The 24823-nt window shown below is 33.3% G+C and overlaps 1 protein-coding gene across 1 annotated transcript; it reads left to right on the forward strand.

The window, feature by feature from the left end:
* The first annotated feature begins 354 nt into the window (after positions 1 to 354).
* Positions 355 to 24548, forward strand: LOC111700764 (serine/threonine-protein kinase WNK3). The gene is made up of 11 exons (XM_023471800.1): positions 355 to 584; positions 1487 to 1611; positions 7401 to 7538; positions 12470 to 12565; positions 12767 to 12841; positions 15082 to 15145; positions 15739 to 16286; positions 19242 to 19413; positions 20082 to 20235; positions 23113 to 23270; positions 24534 to 24548. The coding sequence occupies exons 1-11, from the start codon at positions 564 to 566 to the stop codon at positions 24546 to 24548; spliced, it is 1566 nt and encodes a 521-aa protein (XP_023327568.1). The 5' UTR covers positions 355 to 563.
* The last annotated feature ends 275 nt before the right edge of the window (positions 24549 to 24823 follow it).

The following is a 24823-nucleotide window of genomic DNA, read 5'->3' on the forward strand; positions in this document are numbered from 1 at the left end:
TTGGTAGACGAGAGGAAATGCATGGATGGTCTTGATAAAAGTTTGTATAAGAATTTAAAAAAGAGTTGAAATATTTATTTTAATTTTAGAATTTTTACCCAAATGATGCAGGTGTTTTTTCAGTTATATCGTGTATTCTTTATAGTTTTATGAAGAGAGAATATGCCTTGATCCTAGTCTTATAAGAATCAAGAACTATGTACTCTCATTGTACATGTTACTGTACACTTAATACACTAGAAAATACAAGAAAGAAATCTTTGTAGTTTCCTTACTTGAAAAGTACTTTTTTTTGTTATCAGAAATTTTGTCATCAATGACCTGGATATCCAAAACATTTTAGGCGAAAGACAAATTTTGATGTTATTTTCAGATTTTTAAGTGAACTACAAAATATGTCTTGTGTTGAAGGACAAATGATGATCTCTCCCACATTAGCTCAGGATGGATCTAACTAGCTGGTTGATCGATCCCTGGGTCTCCAGGAGTAAGGTTTTCAGTTTTCAATCTCCAGGACCAACCTCATTTTCCAATCTGTAGTGGAGTGCAGTAAAACGGGGCAGATGAGTAGTAAGAAGCTCAAGGTAGGAAGTGGATTTAGAACAACCATTCATAACATCTCGGCTGAAATTTTAAATGAGGGGGACTAAGGATAGGGATAGAGGGAAAGGGAGAGATGGAAAGGAACAGATGGACAGGGTCAGATGGACAGGGACAGATGGACAGAAGGAAAGGGAAAGAGAGAAAAGTATAGAGGGAAGGGAGAGATGGACAGGGACAGAATGAAAAGGGTTAGAGAGACAGAGGAAGAGGGAAAGTTAGAAAGGGACGGGTTCAGGAATAGAGGGAAAAGGACGTATAATGGTGACTCCCGAGACGCCGACGGCTAAGAGAGACGGAAAAACAACGGAGGGGAGGGATGGAGAAAAGGAGACCGGGACGAAGAAGACGGTAGTAGAAGGTGTAGGGAAGGACGGAACAAATTGACCCAGGCTTTTAAAGCTGAAAGGGACTGCTGAGTGTCGACATATATTATTTTGTCTCAGTACAGAGAACCGAAATTAAAATGATAATTTTTTTAACACAAAAACCAGAATGTCTACTTCATCGTTGCTGAGACAAAAAAGATTTGAATCGGGCATGTAAATCTTTAGATGGAGTGTCACATAATTTCTAGTGACACTCCATGCAAAGATGGCAATGCCCGATTTACAACAGTTCCTATTAAAGCTTTGCTTGATCAAGTATGAATTAGATCCATGTCTTTGCTTCTTTGAATTTTTCATTTTCATTTTCTGTTTTTCTGCGAAGTGACTTGTGCATTTCTGGCTTATAAACATTTTTCTAGTCAGATAAACTACAGTATCTTCCACATTTTTATTCAGATAAAGGTGAAAGGGTACCATTGTAAATCGAGCATTGCCATTTTTGCGTAGAGGGTCACTTTAAATTACGCTTTGAGTCCCTTTAATGAACTGTGGTGCAGGGTCCAGAGGAGGGTGCCGAAACTGAAGAGAGGAATGGACCTAAACGTGGGCGAAGAAGAACAGCCTCCACGAGGAGCTATAGAGGCAGCCTCAATAGATCGGAGGAGGGGAAATCTTTTCTCAGGTAACATCATTTAAAACCTTTCTGAAAACAAACAAGATACCTTAATTTTGAAATCGAGAACATAACCTAGCAAAGTATATTCACTTCATAAAGGCAAAATTCATTGGTACCTGAAAAAAGTCTTAGTATATTTTTCCATAAAACCCGGTTTTTATGTAGTTTCGTGGATTTTAAACCATTTCCGGTTATTTTTAAAATAAAATATTAAATTATCTAAAAATGATTATGTTTACTTAACTTAAAATTTAATACAACGTGTTTTCATTTGTACAGTTTGTAAAACGCACATTTTTCATTTTATGAATGGTAATTTAGGCCATTGGGATATTACATTTTTTTGGGGGTTTTAAGAATCTAAAATATAAAATGTTAATTTTTTCCCCATTATTTCCCCATTATTAGGCTCTTGGGATATTATATGTTTTTGGGGTTATAAGTATCTAAAATCTAAAATGTTCATTTTTTCCCCAATATTAGGCTCTTGGGATATTATATATTTTTGGGGTTATAAGTATCTAAAATCTAAAATGTTCATTTTTTCCCCATTATTTCCGTAAAAAATTGTTGTTAAAATGTGTGACGAAAATAATTCTACTTTTCAACTAAATAAACTAAATTACTACCCCCCCCCCAACACACATAGTTTTAATGCTTCTGTGAATTTAAAAGTGATGAATACTTTTAAATATTTTATCAACTTTTGTTTACAATTTAGCTGGAAGTCATAAATTTATTAACCTTCAACATGATTTGATCGATTAAGTTAAATAAATATAAAATTACACAAAATAATCATTTAATTCCTTTATTAATTCATTACGTTGGTTTATTGAGGATTACTATTCAAATCCTTAAATTGTAAAATTTTAACAAAAATTATTAGAATTGTTTAAATCATTCAATTTATCAACGTTGTTTTTCCCACCTGCATCCGCAATAAATTCTTAAATCACGCTTTTCCAAAACCTATGAACACAACTTTTAAGAAGAATACTAAGTCAAATTTACATAGGATTACCCACTCGATGATTAAACTTAAATAAAGGGTTTCTGCCTTCAATATAAAGAAACAGATAAATTCCGCACAATCGTCTATGAAGTCTCATTTATTGTGGGTAACCCTGTAACATAAAGAAAAATATATAAAATCTACCCACTGAAGAGTCGTGGCTAAAGTCTTATCTGTCTTGGATCACACTGTAATAGTAGTATGGTTGTATTTGGCAAGAAAACCAAGCTCCTAATCATTAGATGTTGTAGTGTTAGAAGATAAGATTCATGTGTAACGATAAGTTAAAGAATAAGGTTATACGGTCGAAGACAACGAAATATCTAGAGATTTTTTGTGGAAAATGTTGAACTGCTTGAAAGTAGTTTGAAAATGTAGCTAAAAGATAGATGTTTTAAAGAATAAGGGGATTACATTCTTCATGAGAAAAAATATTAATTTAGAGGGTAAACGATGAAATAATTAATCTTTAAAAAATAGAAAAATCTATCTGGATTAAATCTAAAACTTTTTTATTTCAGCAATATCAGGAAATTGACTAAATCTCATTACTTTTATGTTATGTGTCTATATTTTCTCCCGGATACTAGTTTCCAATTTAAGTTGCCATTTTTAGTCAGAATTAAGTTAAGGTGAAATCAAAACAATTTTGGAATATGGATTTATTGTCAACACAAAATAAAATGGAAGACAAAAGAACATGGACGGCAAATCATGGGTTGAAAAAAGAAAAGAGGAAGGGGAAGGGACAGTTTAAGGAAAGGAAGGAAAAGAAGGGAAGGGAAAGGAAGGAAAAGAAGTGAATGAAAAGAAGTGAATGAAAAGAAGTGAATGAAAAGAAGGGAAGGAAAAGAAGGGAAGGAAAAGAAGGGAAGGAAAAGAAGGGAAAGGAAGGTAAAGATGGGAAGGAAAAGAAGGGAAGAATTAGAAGGGAGGCAAAAGAAGGGAAGGAAAAGAAGGGAAGGAAAAGAAGAGAAGGAAAAGAAGGGAAGGAAAAGAAGGGAAGGAAAAGAAGGGAAAGAAAAGAAGGGAAGGAAAATAAGGGAAGCAAAAGATGAAGAAAAGGGAAAGAAAAGAGAAGGAAAAGGGAAGGGGGAAAGTATGAGGTAAATAAATGGAAAGGAAAAGTGCCTTTGTATTCCTTGAAAAGTATTCTTTTAACATAGAGAAGAAACAATGTTGTCTCTTTTTACGCAGTTCAGACTTTTATTTACACAAAACATGTCGCAGATAGATTCGGGCCAACTCCTCTCTACCCTAGTATTCAAACAATAATAAGCTTTAAATACACTTCAGTGGCGTCAACAGTTATATTTCATCGTACTCTGCATTTGTTGCATCATTTCTAGGACACGGGTTCATTTCCTACTTCAAGACAGGGGGGTATATCTTAAGTATATACTTTGATTGTCTGTCTGGGTGTTTGTTTGTTTGTTTGTTTGTATCCAATAAACGTCAAAACGGATGAACCGATCGGGCCCAAATTTTGCGTGGGACCTCGCATTACCCAAGGGTAGGTTCACAGAAAGATGCATCAGGAAGAAAGGGGAAAGATGCATCAGAAAGAAAGAGGAAAGATACATCAGATAGAAAGGGGAAAGATACATCAGATAGAAAGGGGAAAGATGGGGAAAGATACATTAGAACGATAGGGAAGGATACATCAGAACGATAGGGGAAAGATACATCAGAACGATAGGGGAAAGAAACATCAGAAAGATAGTAGAAAGAAACGTCAGGAAGATAAGGGAAAGATACATCAGAAAAATTGGGGAAAGAAACATCAGAAAAATAGGGGAAAGAAACATCAGAAAGTTAAGGGAAAAAACATAAGAATGATAGGGGAAAGAAACTCAGAAAAATTGGGAAAAGAAACATCAGAAACATAGGGAACGATAAATTAGAAAGATAGGAGAAAGAAATATTAGAAAGATAGGGGAAAGGTACATGAGAAAGATAGGGGAAAGATAAATCAGAAAAAAGGGAAAGAAACAGCAGAAAGATAGGGAAAATATACAACAGTCGGATGGGAATATATATTTCTGAAAGATGGTGAAAGATAGGGGAAAAATAAATCAGGAAGAAAGGTTGGAAAGATACCTCAGGTAGAAAGGGGAACTATGTAGGAGAAAGAAGGCGAGCCACATAGTGCTGGGGGGGGGGGGGGTAGAGATACTTACTCTAAAGGTGTAACTAGATAAAAATGCTACATAGATGGGGAGGGTAAATTACAGGAAGGAGGAGATGGGGGGGGGGGGGGGGGCGGGATTATGACTTCTGTGTAAAATGTGAATTACAGTAAAATCAAGTCCCGTATATTGTTAGCATTAAATCCCAGTTTAAACTTTTGCTTATACAAAAAAAACCTGGTTGGTTCAAATCTTTGTAAAATTTGAAGATTAAAATAGAGATTGTTAAATAACGATGTACATGATGTCATGAATATATGATAGAACTACGAAATATTTTATCAAATCATAGAATTATAAAACAAAATAATCAAAAAACACAAAAAGTAAAAAGTTTAACATAACATGGGGTAAATAAAAACATCTTTTAATATTGTAAAATGAGAAAAGCTATATCTGGCTTGAGCTGGTTAGAAACATAGAATCTCGAAAAACATGTTTCCCAAATTTCACGAAACAAATGTCTCGGCTTGGGCCTAAGTTTGCATCCAGGTCTTCGTAGTATTTTCCTATATTTCCCTGGGGGGGGGGGGTTACACTAAACTGTGCTTACTTTAACCACAGTGAGATCTTTGTAATTGTATCCAGTAGAAGTGTTGTACACTGAGCTAAAAAGGTGACTAAACTTCTCACGGCTAGAAACTCCATGATAAGTATTTATCCCTGTAATTGAAGACCGCTGCTATGCCTCAAGCATTTCATCAACTCAGTCTTCGTTTGATAGTTTATAATCGTATTCGGGTACAACAGGGCTTAGGTGATACAATACAGTAGGTCAATGTTTTGTTGGGATGGGATTGACAGGACGGATTTAATTCAATAATATTTGTATTAATGTTACTATTATGTACTCAGTTATACTGCTCAAACATATCAACTTGTATTTAATTTGATGTGTATTGTTTCTGAATAATAATAATATACATAATATACATTGGATACACATTGGTGTTTGTAAAGAATCAGTGACCATTAGGACAGTTACAGTGTTTGAATTTGTGATTTGGTCTAGGTAAAGAATGAGTGATTATTAGGACAGTGCAGATTCTGGTATACGTCAAGAAACAGTGATTAAAAGGACGGATACAGTGTGTGATTTGGTGTACGTAAAGGATGAGTGATTATTAGGGCGGATACAGTATGTTTTCAAGAATTTAGGACTGATACAGCGTTTGATAAAGTGTAAATAATGAATTCAGTAAATTTCTAATAACATGACGATAAAGTCTAATTTAGCATGACATAGCGGAAACTAGAAAGAACGAGTAGAACGAAGAAACTTATGTAAGCATCAAAACAATAAATAACCAGTCAGAATGTCCAGACTAGAAACAATCTGCTTTATGTAGAACTGTCCAAGTTTTGATACAGCTAGGAAGGATACAATTCATAATATTGGAGATATACGTTTTAAGTGGATTAATGATAAAAGATTGGATAATTACGCAAAGTTTATAGTGGTCAGATAGAGGGGGGCGCCAGGACGCTGCGTCATGTGACAATTCTGTAAAGAACTAAACTAATTATCTGTCCGGGTTAAGCAGCTTTCACCCCCCCCCTCTCCCCTCCCTCCTAACTCGTATCAGTTCAAAACACTGCGCTGCAGTGTAAAGCTGACACAGTTATATATTTGATTTGTCAATATTCAGATTTACATTTGTATGTTTCTTTATTATAACATTTGATACATTTATAACTTTTAAATAGTTTAAATATGAAGAAACTGATTACTCGACTAGATGTCTGCTCTTCTAATCTATATCTTTACAACCTGGCGTCGATCATAGTTCTTAGATATTTTAAACAATCTGTTAGATCAAATTGTCTTAAGTTTCAATTGAAAACCAGGGATTGAGGAAAATACTTAAATCCTTTGTATGTATCTGTAATAAAACAGCTGATACAGATAGATCCTTTGTATGTATCTTAGATCCTTTGTATGTATCTGTAATAAAACAGCTGATACAGATAGATCCTTTGTATGTATCTATAATAAAACAGCTGATACAGATAGATCCTTTGTATGTATCTATAATAAAACAGCTGATACAGATAGATCCTTTGTATGTATCTGTAATAAAACAGCTGATACAGATAAATCCTTTGTATGTATCTATAATAAACAGCTGATACAGATGAATCCTTTTTATGTATCTATAATAAACAGCTGATACAGAAAAATCCATGAGTTACTATCTAAGTATCATGTTTGTTTACTCTTAATAGTGTCGAGTTGACTTTTGCGTAACAGTATAATTTATGAGAGCGGACAGGGCCGGCAGAACTCAAATGAAATCCAAATTTCGTTTTATTATTTTAGAAAATAGTTAAATCTAGAGTTATGAATAAACAATGAAATTATTGTTTCTTTTACATTTTTAAAATGTAATATTTCCACGTCCCTAATTTACTAAATAATAAATGATTTAAATGCATTTTATTGTTATTAGATTAGCATTGACTGTATTGGTTATATATTCATTAATTCTGCAGAGGTTGTAAATGTGCGACGTGCGTATTCTTTTTATGAAAATATTTTAACTATTCGATAAGAAGTTATCCGTAAATAAAAAAGAGATGATTTTATTCAGACGAGCTTTGACTACTGGAGGAACCCAGTCTGGGACGAGTACTCCAACCTCAAGGACGAAGGAAGGAAGGACGAGAAGGAGGTCGGCACCCCCTGACACATACGACAACGTGAACGGTTCAGAAAACAAGAACAACCAGTAAGTTTTCAATGGTTAAAAAACGAACCATTTTATTCAAAAAAACAGAAAAAAATTATCTCATATTCTTACAATTTAGAACTTTTTCTCTTGATATATTTCTTGGAAATAATCAGCTTTCATCCTGTTACAGTCTGGTTCTCTCCTTAAGAAATAATAGAGATTCATCTTCTATATTATCAACATCGCAGATATTGGGAATTTTGATTAATATATATCTATATATAAATTTGGCTTGTTTGTTTGTTTGTCTGTTTGTTTGTTTGTATCCAATAAACGTCAAAACGGCTGAACCGATCGGGCCCAAATTTTTTGTGGGACATCTATGGACCCCAGGGAAGGTTTATGAATGATCAAAATTTCAAATATTTGTCTCCATCAAAATTCGATCTTCATTAAATTTTTGAAAATTTGGAAAATCCACGAAATTTTTTGTGAAAATCCGCGAATTATTTTTGTTTTGTTTTACGATGTACACAAAGAGAACATGTTCACAATTGATTTAGAAGATGGGCGCGAAGCGCCCTCTAAGGCTAGTATATATATATATATTATTCAATCATAATCAGAGTATTAGTCTGAATTATCTATGCAAGCTATTAATCAAAATTCCCAATATCTGCGATGTTGATAATGTATATATATATATTATATATCTATATATATCCCGCCAATGATTATCTTCTCATTTCCCCGTTTTCCTTTCCAATTCACTGCATCAGACATCAACGGTTTGACTTTGTGACTTCGTAGCTCCTGGAAGTTTTTATTTTAAGCAGAGGCAAATATAATTAAAACATTTTTATTCTTCAAGTAAATGAGTTATGTTGAAAATATATCAATGCTACGGCAATTTGCCTTTGTTTTAAAGGATTTCATCATTTTCTTTTCTCTTGGTAATTCTGTTTTTATTGTCTCTGTTGCCGGTGGTATAATTTCTCCTTGTACTTGGCAGTTTCCTTCTTTAGAATATTCATATTTTAAATTATTGTATTTCATGCATGATTTCAACTTTATGAATTAAAAGTAAGATTAATAATTGGAAAATAGAATACAAAATACTTTTTCATTACTTTTGAGTTAGATTGGGGTTAGATTAATAAGAAATTAAAATCTTGTATCTAGTCTTGTAATTATACTTTAGTACTTGATGATCACAAGGTGTCGTGTGTTCTCTTGTCAGCTGTCATGTTCAATTTAAAATTAAAGTTTTTTAGAACTAGAGCAGATATCTTGAAACATAACTTGTTTGTCGCTAAACTTGATAAGCGGGAATTTTTGCGAACTTTTTTTCTGTAAAGGTGCGGTATCAAGATTTTCTTCATTTCGGAGGAAGATGAAAGGTTTTCCTAGTCTTAATTTTTCTTCGGAATATTAGTTATAAAACATTATTTTTTAAGTTTTTTACGTGCACGTGTTGCCATCTCAGATAAATCATATAACTTCGTTCAGAAATTTGAAGTTAAACTTTGAATATTTAGAGTATTTATTTAGTAGAAATAGGTATAGTCTAAAAAATGATAATTCTTAATTTTAAAAGAGGTTAGGAGCGATAAATGTTCCAGAAAGAAGAGGATGAGCGGAGGTTTCTTTCCACTCATCCTGTCTGTAACATCCACTTATCCTGAAATAAAGTATTCTCGATATGTATAGAATATTGATGTTTGCTTGGAGGTTTTTTTGGGTTTGTTTCTCTTTTATTTCTTTGTATCCCGTGACCATTGACCTCTGTAATAACGATCAACAAACCAAGCTAGGGTTTGTGATCTGCTGCTCTGATGGATGAAATCCAATACATGGTTTTAGAATCTAATACTCAAGGTGTTCAAATCAGAATCCAATGCGCAAATTGAATTCACATCTCTAAGTTCTTTCGGCTTAGAAATCCATCACTCCAGGTTTTAAGTAAACTTCTCTGGGCGTAAAAACCCATTACTCCAGGTTAATGAATCCACTGCTCCGAGTCTATAAATTCACTGCTGCGGGGCTTCTGTGTTTTTAACCCTGTAGTTCCCATAGTATCTTTTTTTATCTGATACATATTACTGGGGGGGGGGGGGGGTGGCTTTTGATCCAACAACTAGCACGCATTAATGAATCCATGACTATTACGACGTAATGAATCCACTACTCCGGGTTAATAAATCCACTACTCCGGGTTAATGAATCCACTATTCCGAGTTAATTAATCCACAACTCCGGGTTAGTAAATCCACTAATCCTGGTTAATGAATCCACTACTCCGGGTTAAAGAGTCCACTACTGCGGGTTAATAAATCCACTACTCCGGGTTCTTGAATTCAATACTCCGGGTTAATAAATCCACTGCTACGGGTTAATAAATCCACTGCTACGGGTTAATGAATCCACTACTACGGGTTAATTAATCCACAACTCCGGGTTAGTAAATCCACTACTCCTGGTTAATAAATCCACTACTCTGGGTTCTTGAATTCACTACTCCGGGTTAATAAATCCACTGCTACGGGTTAGTAAATCCACTACTCCTGGTTAATGAATCCACTACTCCGGGTTCTTGAATTCACTATTCCGGGTTAATAAATCCACTACTCCAGGTTAATAAATCCACTACTTCGGGTTAATGAATCTACTACTACGGGTTAACAAATCCACTACTACGGGTTAATAAACCTACTACTCCGGGTTAATGAATCCAGTACTACGGGTTAATAAATCCACTACTCCGGGTTAATGAATCCACTACTATGGGTTAATGAATCCACTACTTCAGGTTAATGAATCCAATATTCAGGGTTAATATATCCTCTACTCAGAGGTTAATAAATCCTGTACTCAGAGGTTAATAAATCCAAAACTCTGGATTAAACAATCCACTACCCCCGGTTAATAAATCCTCTACTCCCAACCGCATGAATAATAAATAAATAATTTCTCCGGTATTTCTCTTTTTTACATTTCCACAGACAATTAAGTTCCAAGAAGAAACCTTGTATGCATTCTTCAAGGTCAAGAAATCCTGGAGACTCCACCGAGTGTCTGGCCGGAGTAGGATCGATACTCGTCAGATTGGAGAAAACTGCAGTAAACTTTACTCCGTATGGAAACCAAACAGAATACATCATTAATACTTAGTTCATTTTGTTTTGAATCATTGTATTTTTTTAATCTGTTTGAAATCACGAAAAAGGATTAGCTAAGAACCCTTTTCTCGAAACTTTTATTTTAAAAAAAGATTTATTTTATAAACCTTAGGGTTTCCTGTCTGGTTTATTACTTCTCTGATATATTTATTATACTTCCGAGGTAGAACCTGGAAATTATTTCTCAATTCTCCAGTCTTCGAACTTCAATAATTTCTGTTATATCTCACGAACCAACCTATAAATACAATAAAACACATTCATTGAGAATTCTCTTATAATAGATTAATTTTCTTTGTTTATTTTTTTTGTAAATTTGTTTTATCTTGTCTGATATTCTAGTTACCATTCTCCATTTTTAAATTGAAAACAATCTTTCCCTTCTCATCCGCAACTTATCTTTCATTCGCTTTTTAAAATCGTCATTCTATCTTCTCTTATTATCAACATTATTTTATTACCAAAAAATCAATATCTCCAATTTTCCAATTTTTAGGAACTTTATACTTAGTCCTTAATCTTTAATCCTAGCATTCACAACTAGTTTTTTCTTATACCGCCATCCTTCTTCTCCTAATATATCCATCTATCTTTACCTAATATCTCAATACTTCATAACCTAATATCTGCATTCTTCCTCTCCTAATATCTCCATACTTCCTATCCTAATATCTCTGTCCTTTCTCTCCTGATACTTCTCTACTTCGTCTCCTTATATCTCTATCCTTTCTCTCCTAATAACTCCATCTGGCTCTACCCAATATCTCCATACTTCATATCCTAATATCTCCATTCTTTTTCTAATATCTTAATACTTCCTTTCCTAATATTTCCCTACTTCTGATGTCTCGCTATTTCCTCTCCTAACATCTCTATTCTTCCTCTTCTAATAACTCCATCCTTCCTATTTTAATATCTCTATCCTTCCTCGCCTAATATTTTCATCCATCCTCTTAATATCTCCATCCTTCCTCTCCTAATATCTCCCTACTTCCTCTCCTAATATATCCCTACTTCCTCTCCTAATATATCCCTACTTCCTCTCCTAATATATCCCTACTTCCTCTCCTAATATAATATCTCTATCCTTCCTCGCCTAATATTTTCATCCATCCTCTTAATATCTCCCTACTTCCTCTCCTAATATATCCCTACTTCCTCTCCTAATATATCCCTACTTCCTCTCCTAATATATCCCTACTTCCTCTCCTAATATCTTCATACTACCTCTCCTAATATATCCCTACTTCCTCTACTAATATCTCCACCCTAATTTCTCCTAATATCTCCATTCTTATTCCTATTTAGTTTATAGTTACTAATTAGATGGTTAGCAGTTTTTCTAGTATTATTTATTCATTCAATTTATTCATACAAAATATTTTATGAATATTTTTTATGATTGCACAATTTGTGGTCATTTCTCAAACTTATGTGGGCGTAAAGCAGGAGTTCGCGAATATAAACTTCCAGGGACCGAATTTAATTAATCGGAGATGTCGCTGAACTACATACTTCTGGTTCAAATCATGATTCACCGATTGAAAGTTAAATACTCGCCAGTAAGTATGTACTAACGTGGAGAGTGAATAGTGAATTAGGATTGAACAGGCGGTATGTCGTTAAACGTGTTCTCGTGTAAAATTTATGATTTCTCTACTCCAATTTAAATTCTCTTTTCTGGTCAAAGCCCCGAATTATTTTTTTTTTCTTTTTTTCTCCGATCTTTCCCCAGATTTTTTTTTCAAAATCTTTGATTATCCGTCTGTTTAAAGATGCGACAGTTCTAATGCACTTCTTGTTTTCCAGGAAGAATTCTCTGACTAGTTTAAAATCTGAAAACCTTGCCGAACTTAAAGAAGAAAACTCAGAGAAGAAGATAGAATACAAACCTCTCTCTGAAAGGTATTAATACAACGTAATATTAACACTAACAGATATTCTAAAAAATGTTTTAATTTTTAATTTTTTTTTTACAGAAAAGCATTTTTTACTTTCTATTCAAACATATTTTTCTCAAATTCATGCTGTAATGGTGGATGCTCTATAACATCTCTAAAGATGTAAAATATTTTTTCAATGGATTTAAATAATTTTGTTTTCTAGACGAGGAGGGTCTGGAAGGGGTGGCAGTGGTATCTATAAGAGAGGGGGCAGCAAGGGAACAGATGTAGATTTTAGGGACATTTCATCAATAAGTATTAAGTTTTCAAATACGTTAATGACAACCCCCCCCCCCTCCACCTATAATGTAAAAAGATTTTGAGTGCATTATTTGTTTACACACTAAACTTATTTTTGAAATCATTTAAATCTTATTTTGAAACGAGATATATCTAAATATTCCTGATGTGGTAAATATCTAAATATTCCTGATGTGGTAAATATATGTCCGAGGGAGAATTACGGGTGTAAACAGTACACATTTGGTAGGGTAGGCTGGGGGGGCAGTTGACGTTTGCTTAAAGATTAAGCGGATTAAACTTTCCCTTTCTATTTTTCAGAGATCAATGCAGATCTCCAAGCCGTGTAATGCTTCTTATTTGATCTCCCCCTGCCCCCCCTTTCTGCAATCTGCATGTGTCTGGTTGGTTTGCTTGAAACCAGAGCTATTGTATTGTAGTATGCATAGTATGCACCGTGTACTGTGTCGGAAGAAATTTGAATACAGGGTTACCCATAATTCACAAAGAATGAGATTTCAGAGATGGCATTACAAAATGTTGTCATTATTTTCTCTATTGATGGTTCCCTGCTGGTTTATATGTCTTACCTTTTTGTTGTCAATCTAAGTACTAGCTCGGGGACCCAGCTTTGCTTGATGACTAAACTTTCCATAAAAAACCAAACTCTACTTAGAATGTTTTAATCGAGCTAATAACATGTCCGTGGTTCTACCGAGTTCCCAAATCAAAATTTGGAGCAAATCGGTCCAGGGGCACAAGAGCTATGATGGGATATCCGAAAACAGAGCTCGATACTTTATAAACATATGTACTTAATTTAAGACAAATGACCAAATTCCACTTATATATGTTCATATTTGAAGAGTCTCATGACGTCATTGAAGTCTCATTCTCTGTGGTAACCCTTTTAGTATTCTAGCTGCTAGGGCTCTCTCTGGGTTCTCTGTTGAGTAGAAGATTATCCTTGATTGAGTACTATCAGTTTATACAAGATGAGAGCATGGTTATGGATGGATCAGTTACCAGTTTCTTCAAATAACCTCTTGCAATTTTTTAGCAAAATATTTAAGGCATTTTGTCGTATCTTCTAAACTCTTTTCTATTTTCATAATATCTAAATAAGTAATTTGAAGCTAAAATGTCAAAAGTGAGTTTCAATTTATGAATTGTTAGAAAATGTCTAATTTAATTTTCATTCTGGCTGTATGCCCTACGATTAAGTTTTTCATTATGAGTATTTGCTTTGGAGTGGAAGGGGGGGGACATTTGATAAGGCCTTCGTTTTTCAATTGTCATGATATATATTTTTAATTGAGGCCCACGGAATATTTTGAATGCTAAATTTTTATTTCCTGGAACAAGTTTTCCCAGTGTGTATTTTTCTCGACAATTTAGAATTTTTTGTGCAAAATACAAAACTCCTTCAACTCGTAACTTTTTATTCCGTAGTTTTTATTACAATTTTGGACTTTTCTATATTCTCGTAGTCCTAAGCTCTAGTTCCAGTTTTTACTCGAAATGTATTAATCTTAATGGTTTAATTGGTTTAATTGGTGTGTTTATGTTATTGTATCACTGGTGTGATAATTAAAACATCTCAATATTTTGTCTATGTTGGCCATTCATCTAGTTTATTTGGATAGACTGTTTTATTTGATTTTAAGTCAAGTCAAGAAATGTTAAATCATTATCAATTTGTTGAGATATTTCTCTAGGATGTAAAAAAAACCTAAGACTGAATTTAATATTAAATGCTGTCTACTAATAATCGAATATAAACATGTAAGGAACTTGATTGGAAGGATCAACAGATCCAATCATTAATAATTGGATAGAGAAAAAAAAATGTTTACATTTTACTTTGTGACCAAAATTCTAGCTATCAATGGAACAGCTTTGAACGGACCTACTGAAAACTTGAATTTAAGTTTTAATCCTTAAGACAATTGTGATATTAATTTCATTATGATTGGGTAATGGGTATAAATTAAGCCATTGGGAGAAAAAATTGTGAAGTGTTTAATTACTTTTAACACCTCAGAAATTCGTAATCTTCAGTATTTACTAGACCCCTTTGACGTTTGAGGTATCACCTTGGGGTCGATTGATTTGAATCTCTTTTTTTGTATGAATAAGAAGGGATCCCTGGCTTGGATTATTATTGTACAGTGTACACTGATATTTTTTTTTATCTACGCCTTATATAGAGATATTTTGATGAAATGGTTCTAGTAGGAGTAGGGATGGAGAGAAGGTTCCAGGAGAAACCATAAAGACGGATTCCATCCTGGAGAAACAGGTTTGACTTTTGTTATATTGTTTTTATTATTTTTATGGCATTTTCAATGTAGATGATTCTTCCATCTGTGATTTTATACAATATTCGTCATCCTAAAAAATATATATATTTTTTTACAGTTAGAACTTCCCCTAAAATCGACCTGTGTGCGTGTCGTATACATACGTAAATGTATTTCATCTGGTNATTAACTGTTAACAATCGTCGTGATCCAAAATTGAAACCTTAAAAAACTTAAAAATGTATCACATGAATTGAGTATTTTGAATATCGTTCCGTGATATTTATAATTTTGAGAACTTTGATTTGTGAAAGCAAAATCAATGAAAATTACGGAATTTTTAAAAAATATTCTGTTGTGCATAATTGTGTTAATAGTTGATATTGTTGTATTTTATTATGCATTGTCTTTTTTATGTATAAAAATTTAGTAGTTTTCTAGAATATTTTAGTTCATAAAGTTAGCAAATTATGACTCATTCTAGTAGTATTTTTTATTCAAGCTATAGTTGTAACTATACAGACAGATTAATGAAGGTATAATACTTGAAATATTTGTTGCCTGACTCATATCTAGTCCAACTTTATTTCAGGACGTAGAGAAACCGGAGAAGGACGAGGAAACTCTGGACAAGGACGGAACTCATGACAAGGATGGAAAAACTCCGGACAAGGACGGAGAGATTGCTGATGACAGTGGAGTGAAAGACACTTGTGAGAAAAAAGATAAAGACACTGAAACTACACTAGAGACGACTATGAAAGGACGATTTAGTGTGGACTACAAATATGTTAAAGTTAAGGACGAACTCGAAACAGATATTCCGCTCAGTGACCCGGACGAAGAGCTGGAGGACGGAGACAAGAAAACTGAGGATGGTGAGGATGAGGATAAGAAGAAGGAGGATGAAGAGGAGGAGCCGAAGGCAATCGACACGTCCCCTGACGGACGATACCTGAAGTTCGATGAGGAAATCGGTCACGGTAGTTTCAAGACAGTTTTTAAGGGTTTAGATACAGATACCGGGGTTGCTGTAGCCTGGTGTGAACTTCAAGATCAAAAACTAACTAAAGGAGAACGGAGAAGGTTTAAGGAAGAAGCAGAGATGCTTAAGGGACTTCAGCATCCAAACATTGTCAGGTTAGCATCCAAATTTAGTTAGGTTAGCATTAAAAAATGTAAGATTTATCTCCTGTTTGTTTTGTAAATTTCCAATGCTTTAGATTGTATAAGGTGTTTATCTTTTGTCAAGGTCTCACATAAAATTTTCCGTCAATATTTAGGAGTCTCCTTGATTTTATATTTTCTCAAGTTCACAAAGATGCTGAAACTAAATTACATAAAACACGCTTCAATAAATTTGGTAGATTAAGCCAGTTGCTGGTTATGAAAAGCCTAGTGTCTGTCTGGCTAATAAGAAACTATTTCTTGGAAAACTTTTTACTTTTCTTATTGACAACTTGGTTTCTTTATAATAAACGACTTGGATTCATGATATTTCTATAAATAATTAATTTATTAACGAAATTACACTTTTTTTATGTTTCAAGGCCAACACACTTTCTCTCGGGGGAATTATATTGACAGGAAATCAGGCCCTTAATAATAATTGACAAATATTATTGTAATTGATAAACTTTGTTAAAGAATTGTTGTATATTATATATATGGAAGTGCTTTCAGATAGTTTGTTTTTTCCTCGTTTTTTGTAGAGATCTTTTTTTCCGGGTCAAAACTTGACATAACATAAGAAAATCAATTGTTTTCTAAAGGGGGGGGGGACAAAACGTATTGCTCTTGCGAAAATTTGAACAGCGTTAAAATATAACCTTGAATTGTCGTAGAACGCTGGTTTTTGCATGTGAACTCAAAATTATTTATTGTAACTGCAAATATCAGTTTTATAAAAATCGAGCAAAAATGCGCGCGCACGCGCTTTTTGGTGAAAAATGTTACTTTTTTGAACTTTTGCAATCTTGGTACCATAAAAGGAGCTTGAATGTCAAGATGCTTTCAATCTGCGAACATTTTGTATTTAAAATTTTAAAACTAACAGAAGTTAAATGCCAAAAACGACCCAAAAACGATCCAAAAACGATCCAAAAACGATGCTTAAATGAACGCGTGATCAGATCGTTTTTCCAATTTTTAGTTTTTAGGATGAAGTTATTGTAAAGTTTGAAAAAAGCAAACTTCAATATAATACAGTTTTTAAATCTTCGAAATTTGATTGTTTTTTTTTCTTCTAAAAACGAACCAAATCGATTAACATTTTACAACACACAGTGCTCTAAATCTACCCAAAAGGTCGACCTTGTGTGACTTAACAAATTTTTGTACCATGACTTCTATAATGGTTTAGTGGGTCAGAATCCGATTTTACCTAAATCTGAACTCATTAATTGACCTCAAAAATTCTTGAAATAAAAAATGTCCAAAAGTATGCAAGTTATGGATTTAATAAAAAAATCTTGTTTCTCCGACCACCCAAAACATGCTAAAAATTACTGGGATCATCGAAACACAATTTTACAATATGTCTAATAAAATTAAAGTTTTCCCCGATTTTTGTTAATTTATATGATAATCCATGGGGATTAATAATAATCGATGTGAGAGTAAAAGTTAAATTGGGGAGTAATTTAAATATTTCAAAATAAAATAAAAATGAAAGACATAAATAAGAAGGATGAATAGATAAAAGATAATGAGAACTGAGATAAATGATGAGTAAAGAATTATGATAATATAGATTTAGAGAGAGAACTAACTGTAAGTATAGAGATAAAAGTATTTAAATATATATTTTTTTCTCAATTATGCCTTCCTTCTTGTTTTTTAAATCGTAATCCCCACTTTTACTTTTTATTATTGTTATTCCGGATTCCCTTGATATTTTTCTTTATGTATATGTTTTCTGAACAATGAACTCATCTGTTAAAATCTCAGATTCCACCTAAAATTTCTTCTTATTTCTTCCTACTCAATACTCATTTCTATCCTATCTATCTATATTAGCTATGTTTATCTTTAATTTCTACTTGCAATCGTCAATTACTATTTTTCCTCCTTCATATTTCGTTAAATTTGGTTGTTACTTTCATATTTTGGCAATTTTCCAATAATTCACGTTTTGCTAAAATACAAATTCTGATTACAGAATAGATATTTATATTCGTTGATACCTCTTTTTACACTTACACAAAAAAAAACAATATTTAATGACCCTAAATATTTTCTGCATGTTTTTGGGGGCCATCGAAGAAAACTGTTTTGATTCATCACATTTTTAACATGATTTCGGGGCCTTTTTTGGGTCCCCCATGTGTGTTCAGATTTATGTAAAATCGGATTCTGACCCCCTAAACCATTATAGAAGTCATGGCAAAGAAATTTTTAAAGTCACACAAGGTCGACCTTTTGGGTCGATTTGGAGCACATTAAACAGTAGCTATATACTTTATAGTAATTAGGAAGATATTGTCTCTCTGAAAAGTATTCAATTTTTCTTATTTCCTAGATAGTTTAAATCCGTTCATATTCAAAGAGTAACCATAATTTAAAAAAATATATATGTTTCAGTTTGATTAATTTTATTACCTGATCAGAGAAAGGGTTTAAGATACCGTTGTTAACTAGACATCCCACTCTATAAATGGAGTTTCACATAAAATTACGTAGTAACTTTAACAGAAATAGAGGCTTATGTGTCAGTCATGTTCAATTTGAAAATTGTTGTCTTCGCTGCTGTTTAAAGGGACTGTAAGCGTAATTTCAAGGGTTCCCTTCATGCAATAATGGCAATCCTTGATTTACAACGGTACCCTTGAAGGCTTTGTCTGATCTAGTATATGAATTGAATATCAATGTTTTCTTTTTCGGTTTCTCTGCGAAAACGATTTGCGCAGGAAGCAATGGAGAAACTCAAAAAAATAAAAACTTTTCCAAGTCAGAAAAACGACGTTATCTTCCACATTGGCCAGATTATGTTTTCAAGGGTACCATTGTAAATCGGGCATTTCCATGCTTGCATGGAGGGTCTCTAGAAGTTGCTCTTACAATCTCTATAAAATCTAAGTAATCGCTGTTTTTCAGGTTCTATGATTACTGGGAGGTAACCAGGCAAAGCTGTAAGACCGGGAAACCACAGAAGTATATTGTCCTCGTCACGGAGCTAATGACCTCGGGAACCTTGAAAACATATCTCAAGAGGTTTAAAAAGATCAATCCTAGAGTTCTTAAATCCTGGTGTAGACAGATTCTAAAGGTAGTGTTAGCCCCCCCCCCCCCCCCCCCCCCCCCCAACACATCACACATTTTTTTAGGATCCCCAAAAAGCATGTGATTGATATGGTATAATTTAATTTAGCCTTGTTTAACCTAATATTATACGCGTTTTTTCTTCACTAGCGTTTTATTTTAGTGGTGCTTCTCTAGTATAATCTTTAATTCATGGTTTACTATTCCTCTATTCTTATTTTATGTTTCTTAATCGTTAAATAAGAAGACTTTAAACAGTCTAATCCTTTGTTTGTATGTAACCCTGTACCCTGTAGGGTTCAATGCTTTCAGATTCTAGGGGTTTCACAAAGTTTTTCTTTTGTTTGTAATTGTTTTATTTTATTTGGGGGGGGGGGCGGGAGTTTGTTCAAATATTGAAACTTTTGTTTGTATTGTTAATGTTAAACGCTTTTTCTCGATATACAATGTGGGCAATTATAAATTTGAGGATCAATGCTTGATCTCTTTATTTCAGGGTAGGTTTTTCACGGTATTTTGACAGGAATTTGATTTATCCATTGGTCTGCATCTGATGGAGATCAATGGTTGATCCATAGATTTACTAGACAAAAGTTTTGTTCATCAGTTTTTTAAAAAGTAATTGCAAGATGCTTCCATTTTATTCGCATTCTTGTATTAATGTTTTGTTTTCAGGGCTTGGTTTTTCTTCACACCCGTACACCGCCGGTCATTCATCGTGACCTCAAGTGTGATAATATCTTTATTACCGGACCCACCGGCAGCGTCAAGATTGGTGATCTTGGCCTCGCTACACTCAAGAACAAGTCCTTTGCCAAAAGTGTCATAGGTAGGAACGAAGATTTTGCCAAGAGTGTCAAATGTAGGAAAGTGGGTGCACATAGATTTATCCAAGAGTGTCATAGATAGGAACAATGATTTCGCCAAGAGTGTCATAAGTAGGAACAAAATTTTGCCAAGAGTGTCATAGATTGGAACAAAGATTTTGCCAAGATTGCTATAGATAGAAATATAGATTTTGTCATGAGTGTTATAGGTATGAACAAAGATGTAACAGGTGTACTTTATAAAAGATTGAGCTCAGTTAACCCTCGACCCAGGGTTACTAACCAAGGATGAGACTGTAATGACGACCTAAAACTCTTAAAATTCATTAGTTTGATGGTTTAAATTGGTCTTTTGTTAAAAAATAAATTATTTTAATGACATATCAGATAATTTTGCATAAAAATTAATAAGTTAATGGTTTTAATGAAACCAAAAATGTCAAAAAAGGCATGATAGATTTCGTACACTCGTATCCTTTCTGGGATAGCCCTGTATAGTCTATTCCAGGGGCTTACAGTTTATGCCCCCACAATATTCTCCCCCTCCTCCCTCCCTCACCACCCCTCCTCCCTTCCTCACCTCCCCTTTACCATTTTCCATCAAACAAAGGGTAGGAATAATTAAATAATCAAAATTTTGGAAATGTAAATTAATAGTTAACAATTTGAATAGGCTTCATCTTTAAAAGTGAAATAATTCAATTTTTTTTGATGAACTTGAAACATTAAAAAAAGTAATTTTAAACCGTTGGTGTCCGTGACAAGGTGTCAACTTACATTTGAAGCAAAGGATAGAATAATTTGATCAAAGTTACAAATGTAAATTATTATTTGACAGTTTGAACAATGTGCATTTATGTTTTAAGTTTAAAACAGTAAATACTTAACGAAAGTCTCCTTACAGAATGATTCAAATATGTTTTTTTGAGCTTTGGAACCTTTAACATAGTAACTATCTACTTTAAGTAATAGTTTGTAATTAAAATAATTAAACTGGTGGTGTATGTCGGTGACATGCGTGTCAACTTGCATTTGAAACAAAGTGTTAAAATTGTTCATAAAATTTATAAAAATGTAAATTATTTTTGACAATTTGAAGAAGGTTTTATTTTTAAAAGTGTAAGTTTTATTAACCTAATAATTAGAATTGTTTTTGCTGAACTTCTAAATATAAAAATAGTAATTTTAAACTGACTGGTGTGATGTCGTGACATGCGTCATTTAAGAGAAGTTGGTCCAATCCTGGTATTTAACTTAATCTTGATTCTAGACCAAGTTTTATTTTCAATTTAGTTTTATATTTATTCTGCTGCTGGTGTTATATGTTTGTTCTGTCTGAACCAGACTTGTTTTCTCATATTAGTTTTTTTACTCATTGTTCTAACAGCTTTCTTTGGTACATCTTAAATTATGCTGTCTGGGTCTAGCAATCTAATTAACATAAAATTGGTTTTTCCTTTCTTTTCTACGTTGCTCCTGTCTTTCTTGGACTCTCATTGGTCAAACAAAGAACGGATATCCAAAAAGAGAGAAAAAAGCGGATTAAGGAGGAAATTAAAAGTGTTCACATTGGATATTTGAATTAAGTAATTGGGTAGGTTTCAGTTCAGATCTCCTTCATATATTTCTGTTCTCCTACTACTTCTCATATTTCTCCGGGACCAAGTTTTTCTTTAACTTTTTAAACGAAAAATAACACTAGACTGACTCTACTGGAGGGTTTCGTGTTACGGAATTTAATTAAAGTAATTAGACTTTATTCCCCGGAAACTAAAGCCATCCTCACGGGATTTAGTGAAAAATTACTTTGATTGATTAATAATTCAGTAATTTTTCGGTATCATCCTGTAAGCTTAAATTTCACTTACAGTAAGAAACACAATTTATTTGATATTTTTCGGATGTTTCATAGCCATGCTCTTTTATTAAAGATTAACAGCCGTCAGCCCTGGAAAAGAATTACTGCAAAAACTTTTCTGCAATAATCCGCATCAAAGAGATTCTGCAATCTGCATAAACAAACCCTGCAGAAAGTTTCCTGAGTAAGCGAGAATGAAAATTAAGTCTACATTTAATTCATTTTTGACAATTTCTCAATTAAAAAATGTAAAATAGGACTTAATCTCTAAACTCATTTAAAACTCCATCATACCCCCCCCCCAAAAAAAAAAAATAACAATTTGCTGAGATCGAAAATTCAGTATTAAAAAGGAATTAATTGCAGAATGGGCAAAAATAGAATTGAAGGAAGGAGAGAGATGAGTTTTAGCAAATTTGAGAGTAGGTTCCTGTAAAGTTTTTTTTCGGCAGCCTCCATCTTACTTTCCCTAACCTGACCTTGAATAATATAATCATCCGAAGTTGCAAAAAATGTTGGGGGTTCCAGAATAACTGAGTGTAATATGGTTTACGTACCCCTGAGTATATTATTGTTTAGGTACCCCTGAGTATATTATTGTTTAAGTACCCCTGAGTATATTATTGTTTAGGTACCCCTTAGTATATTATTGTCTTGGTACCCCTGAGTTTAATATTGTTTAGGTACCCCTGAGTATATTATTGTTTAGATATCCCTGAGTAAATTATTGTTTAGGTACCCCTGGGTATATTATTGTTTAGGTATCCCTGAGTATATTATGGTTTAGGTACCCCTGAGTATATTATTGTTTAGGTACCCCTGAGTATATTATTGTTTATGTACCCCTGAGTATATAATTGTTTAGGTACCCCTGGGTATATTATTGTTTAGATATCCCTGGGTGTATTATTGTTTAGGTATCCCTGGGTATATTATTGTTTAGGTATCCCTGAGAATATAATTGTTTAGGTACCCCTGAATATATTATTGTTTAGGTACCCCTTAGTATATTATTGTTTAGGAACCCCTGAGTTTATGGCCCCTGAGATGTATGAGGAGCACTATGATGAAGCTGTAGATGTGTACGCGTACGGATTATGTATGCTAGAAATGGCAACATCTGAATACCCGTACAGTGAGTGTACGGGTCCTGCACAGATTTACAAGAAAGTTGTCAATGTAAGTAGATTTTTTGTATTCATTGTAATAAAATGATTTTTATGGTGATTAACGCCGTACAGGTTACCATCGGACAGGACCTCATCAAACTTTTGAAGGCTTAAATCCTTTGATAAATGAAAGTATTAAGCCTCATTATAGCTCGATGGATCCTTTTAGTACTATTTAAAGGGTTTAAGCGTTTCAAGTTAAAAAAAAATTTATCTATGAATTGCATTTTATTAGTTTAGCGCTTCATTTTTACAGAAAATATCTTGAATAAATGCTTATGAACAAAACAGTTCCTATTTTTATGAATCTTTATTCATTAATTTTCAGTGAACTTCGTTAAAATATACCTAGAATCTTATGAAAAGGGTGCAAAGTTTCATTCATTCTTTGCTTCCAATTAGAGCATTATCATCTCAATCTTAAAATATCAATTTCATTTTACATTTATTTAAATTCTTAATTCAATTATTTAATAATTCAATTATGGAACTGAATTGTTTAATCTTTTTTTTGTTTCAGGGGATGAAACTGAATTGTTTAATCTGTTTTTGTTTAAGGGAGTGAAACTGAATTGTTTTATCTGTTTTTGTTTAAGGGAGTGAAACTGAATTGTTTAATCTGTTTTTGTTTAAGGGAGTGAAACTGAATTGTTTAATCTGTTTTTGTTTAAGGGGGTGAAACTGAATTGGTTTATCTGTTTTTGTTTAAGGGGGTGAAACTGAATTGTTTAATCTGTTTTTGTTTTGAAACTGAATTGGTTTATCTGTTTTTGTTTAAGGGGGTGAAACTGAATTGTTTAATCTGTTTTTGTTTAAGGGGGTGAAACTGAATTGTTTAATCTGTTTTTGTTTCAGGGGGTGAAACTGAATTGTTTTATCTATTTTTGTTTAAGGGGTGAAACCGAATTGGTTAATCTGTTTTTTTTTTTAAGGGGATGAAACTGAATTGTTTAATCTGATTTTGTTTAAGGGGATGAAACTGAATTGTTCAATCTGTTTTTGTTTAAGGGGTGAAACCGAATTGTTTTATCTGTTTTTGTTTAAGGGGGTGAAATTGAATTGTTTTATCTGTTTTTGTTTAAGGGGGTGAAACTGAATTGTTTTATCTGTTTTTGTTTCAGGGGGTGAAACTGAATTGTTTTATCTGTTTTTGTTTCAGGGGGTGAAACTGAATTGTTTTATCTGTTTTTGTTTCAGGGAGTGAAACTGAATTGTTTTATCTGTTTTTGTTTAAGGGGGTGAAACTGAAATGTTTAATCTGTTTTTGTTCCAGGGAGTGAAAGAATAGCTCTTTTTTAATACACTCCATACTACACCCCTTTGTGCATAGGGAAACTACGAAGAAACTACTAGAGGTGGTTAAACTACGAAGACGTAGTTCAACCACCTCTCTTTTGTGCCGGGTAAAGCTGAAGAGAAGTGTTTTAATTTCGTCTACGTAGTTAAACTACTTCGATATTCTTCAAACTTGGTCCTGGGTCAGTTTGTTAATCAATTAAAACATATAATTCGGCTAGAATGGCGGAAAAAAGTCCATAAAACAACAATTTTTTGTTTGTCACA

Source organism: Eurytemora carolleeae, unplaced genomic scaffold (genome assembly GCF_000591075.1).
Source record: "Eurytemora carolleeae unplaced genomic scaffold, Eaff_2.0 scaffold243, whole genome shotgun sequence".
Classification (NCBI taxonomy): Eukaryota; Metazoa; Arthropoda; class Copepoda; order Calanoida; family Temoridae; genus Eurytemora; species Eurytemora carolleeae.

Coding starts and splice junctions, on each gene's coding strand:
- LOC111700764 (XM_023471800.1), top strand. CDS start 564: ATGAGTAGTAAGAAGCTCAAG. Junction 585..1,486: donor TGAGTAGTAAGAAGCTCAAG/GTAGGAAGTGGA, acceptor ACTGTGGTGCAG/GGTCCAGAGGAGGGTGCCGA. Junction 15,146..15,738: donor ATTCCATCCTGGAGAAACAG/GTTTGACTTTTG, acceptor ACTTTATTTCAG/GACGTAGAGAAACCGGAGAA.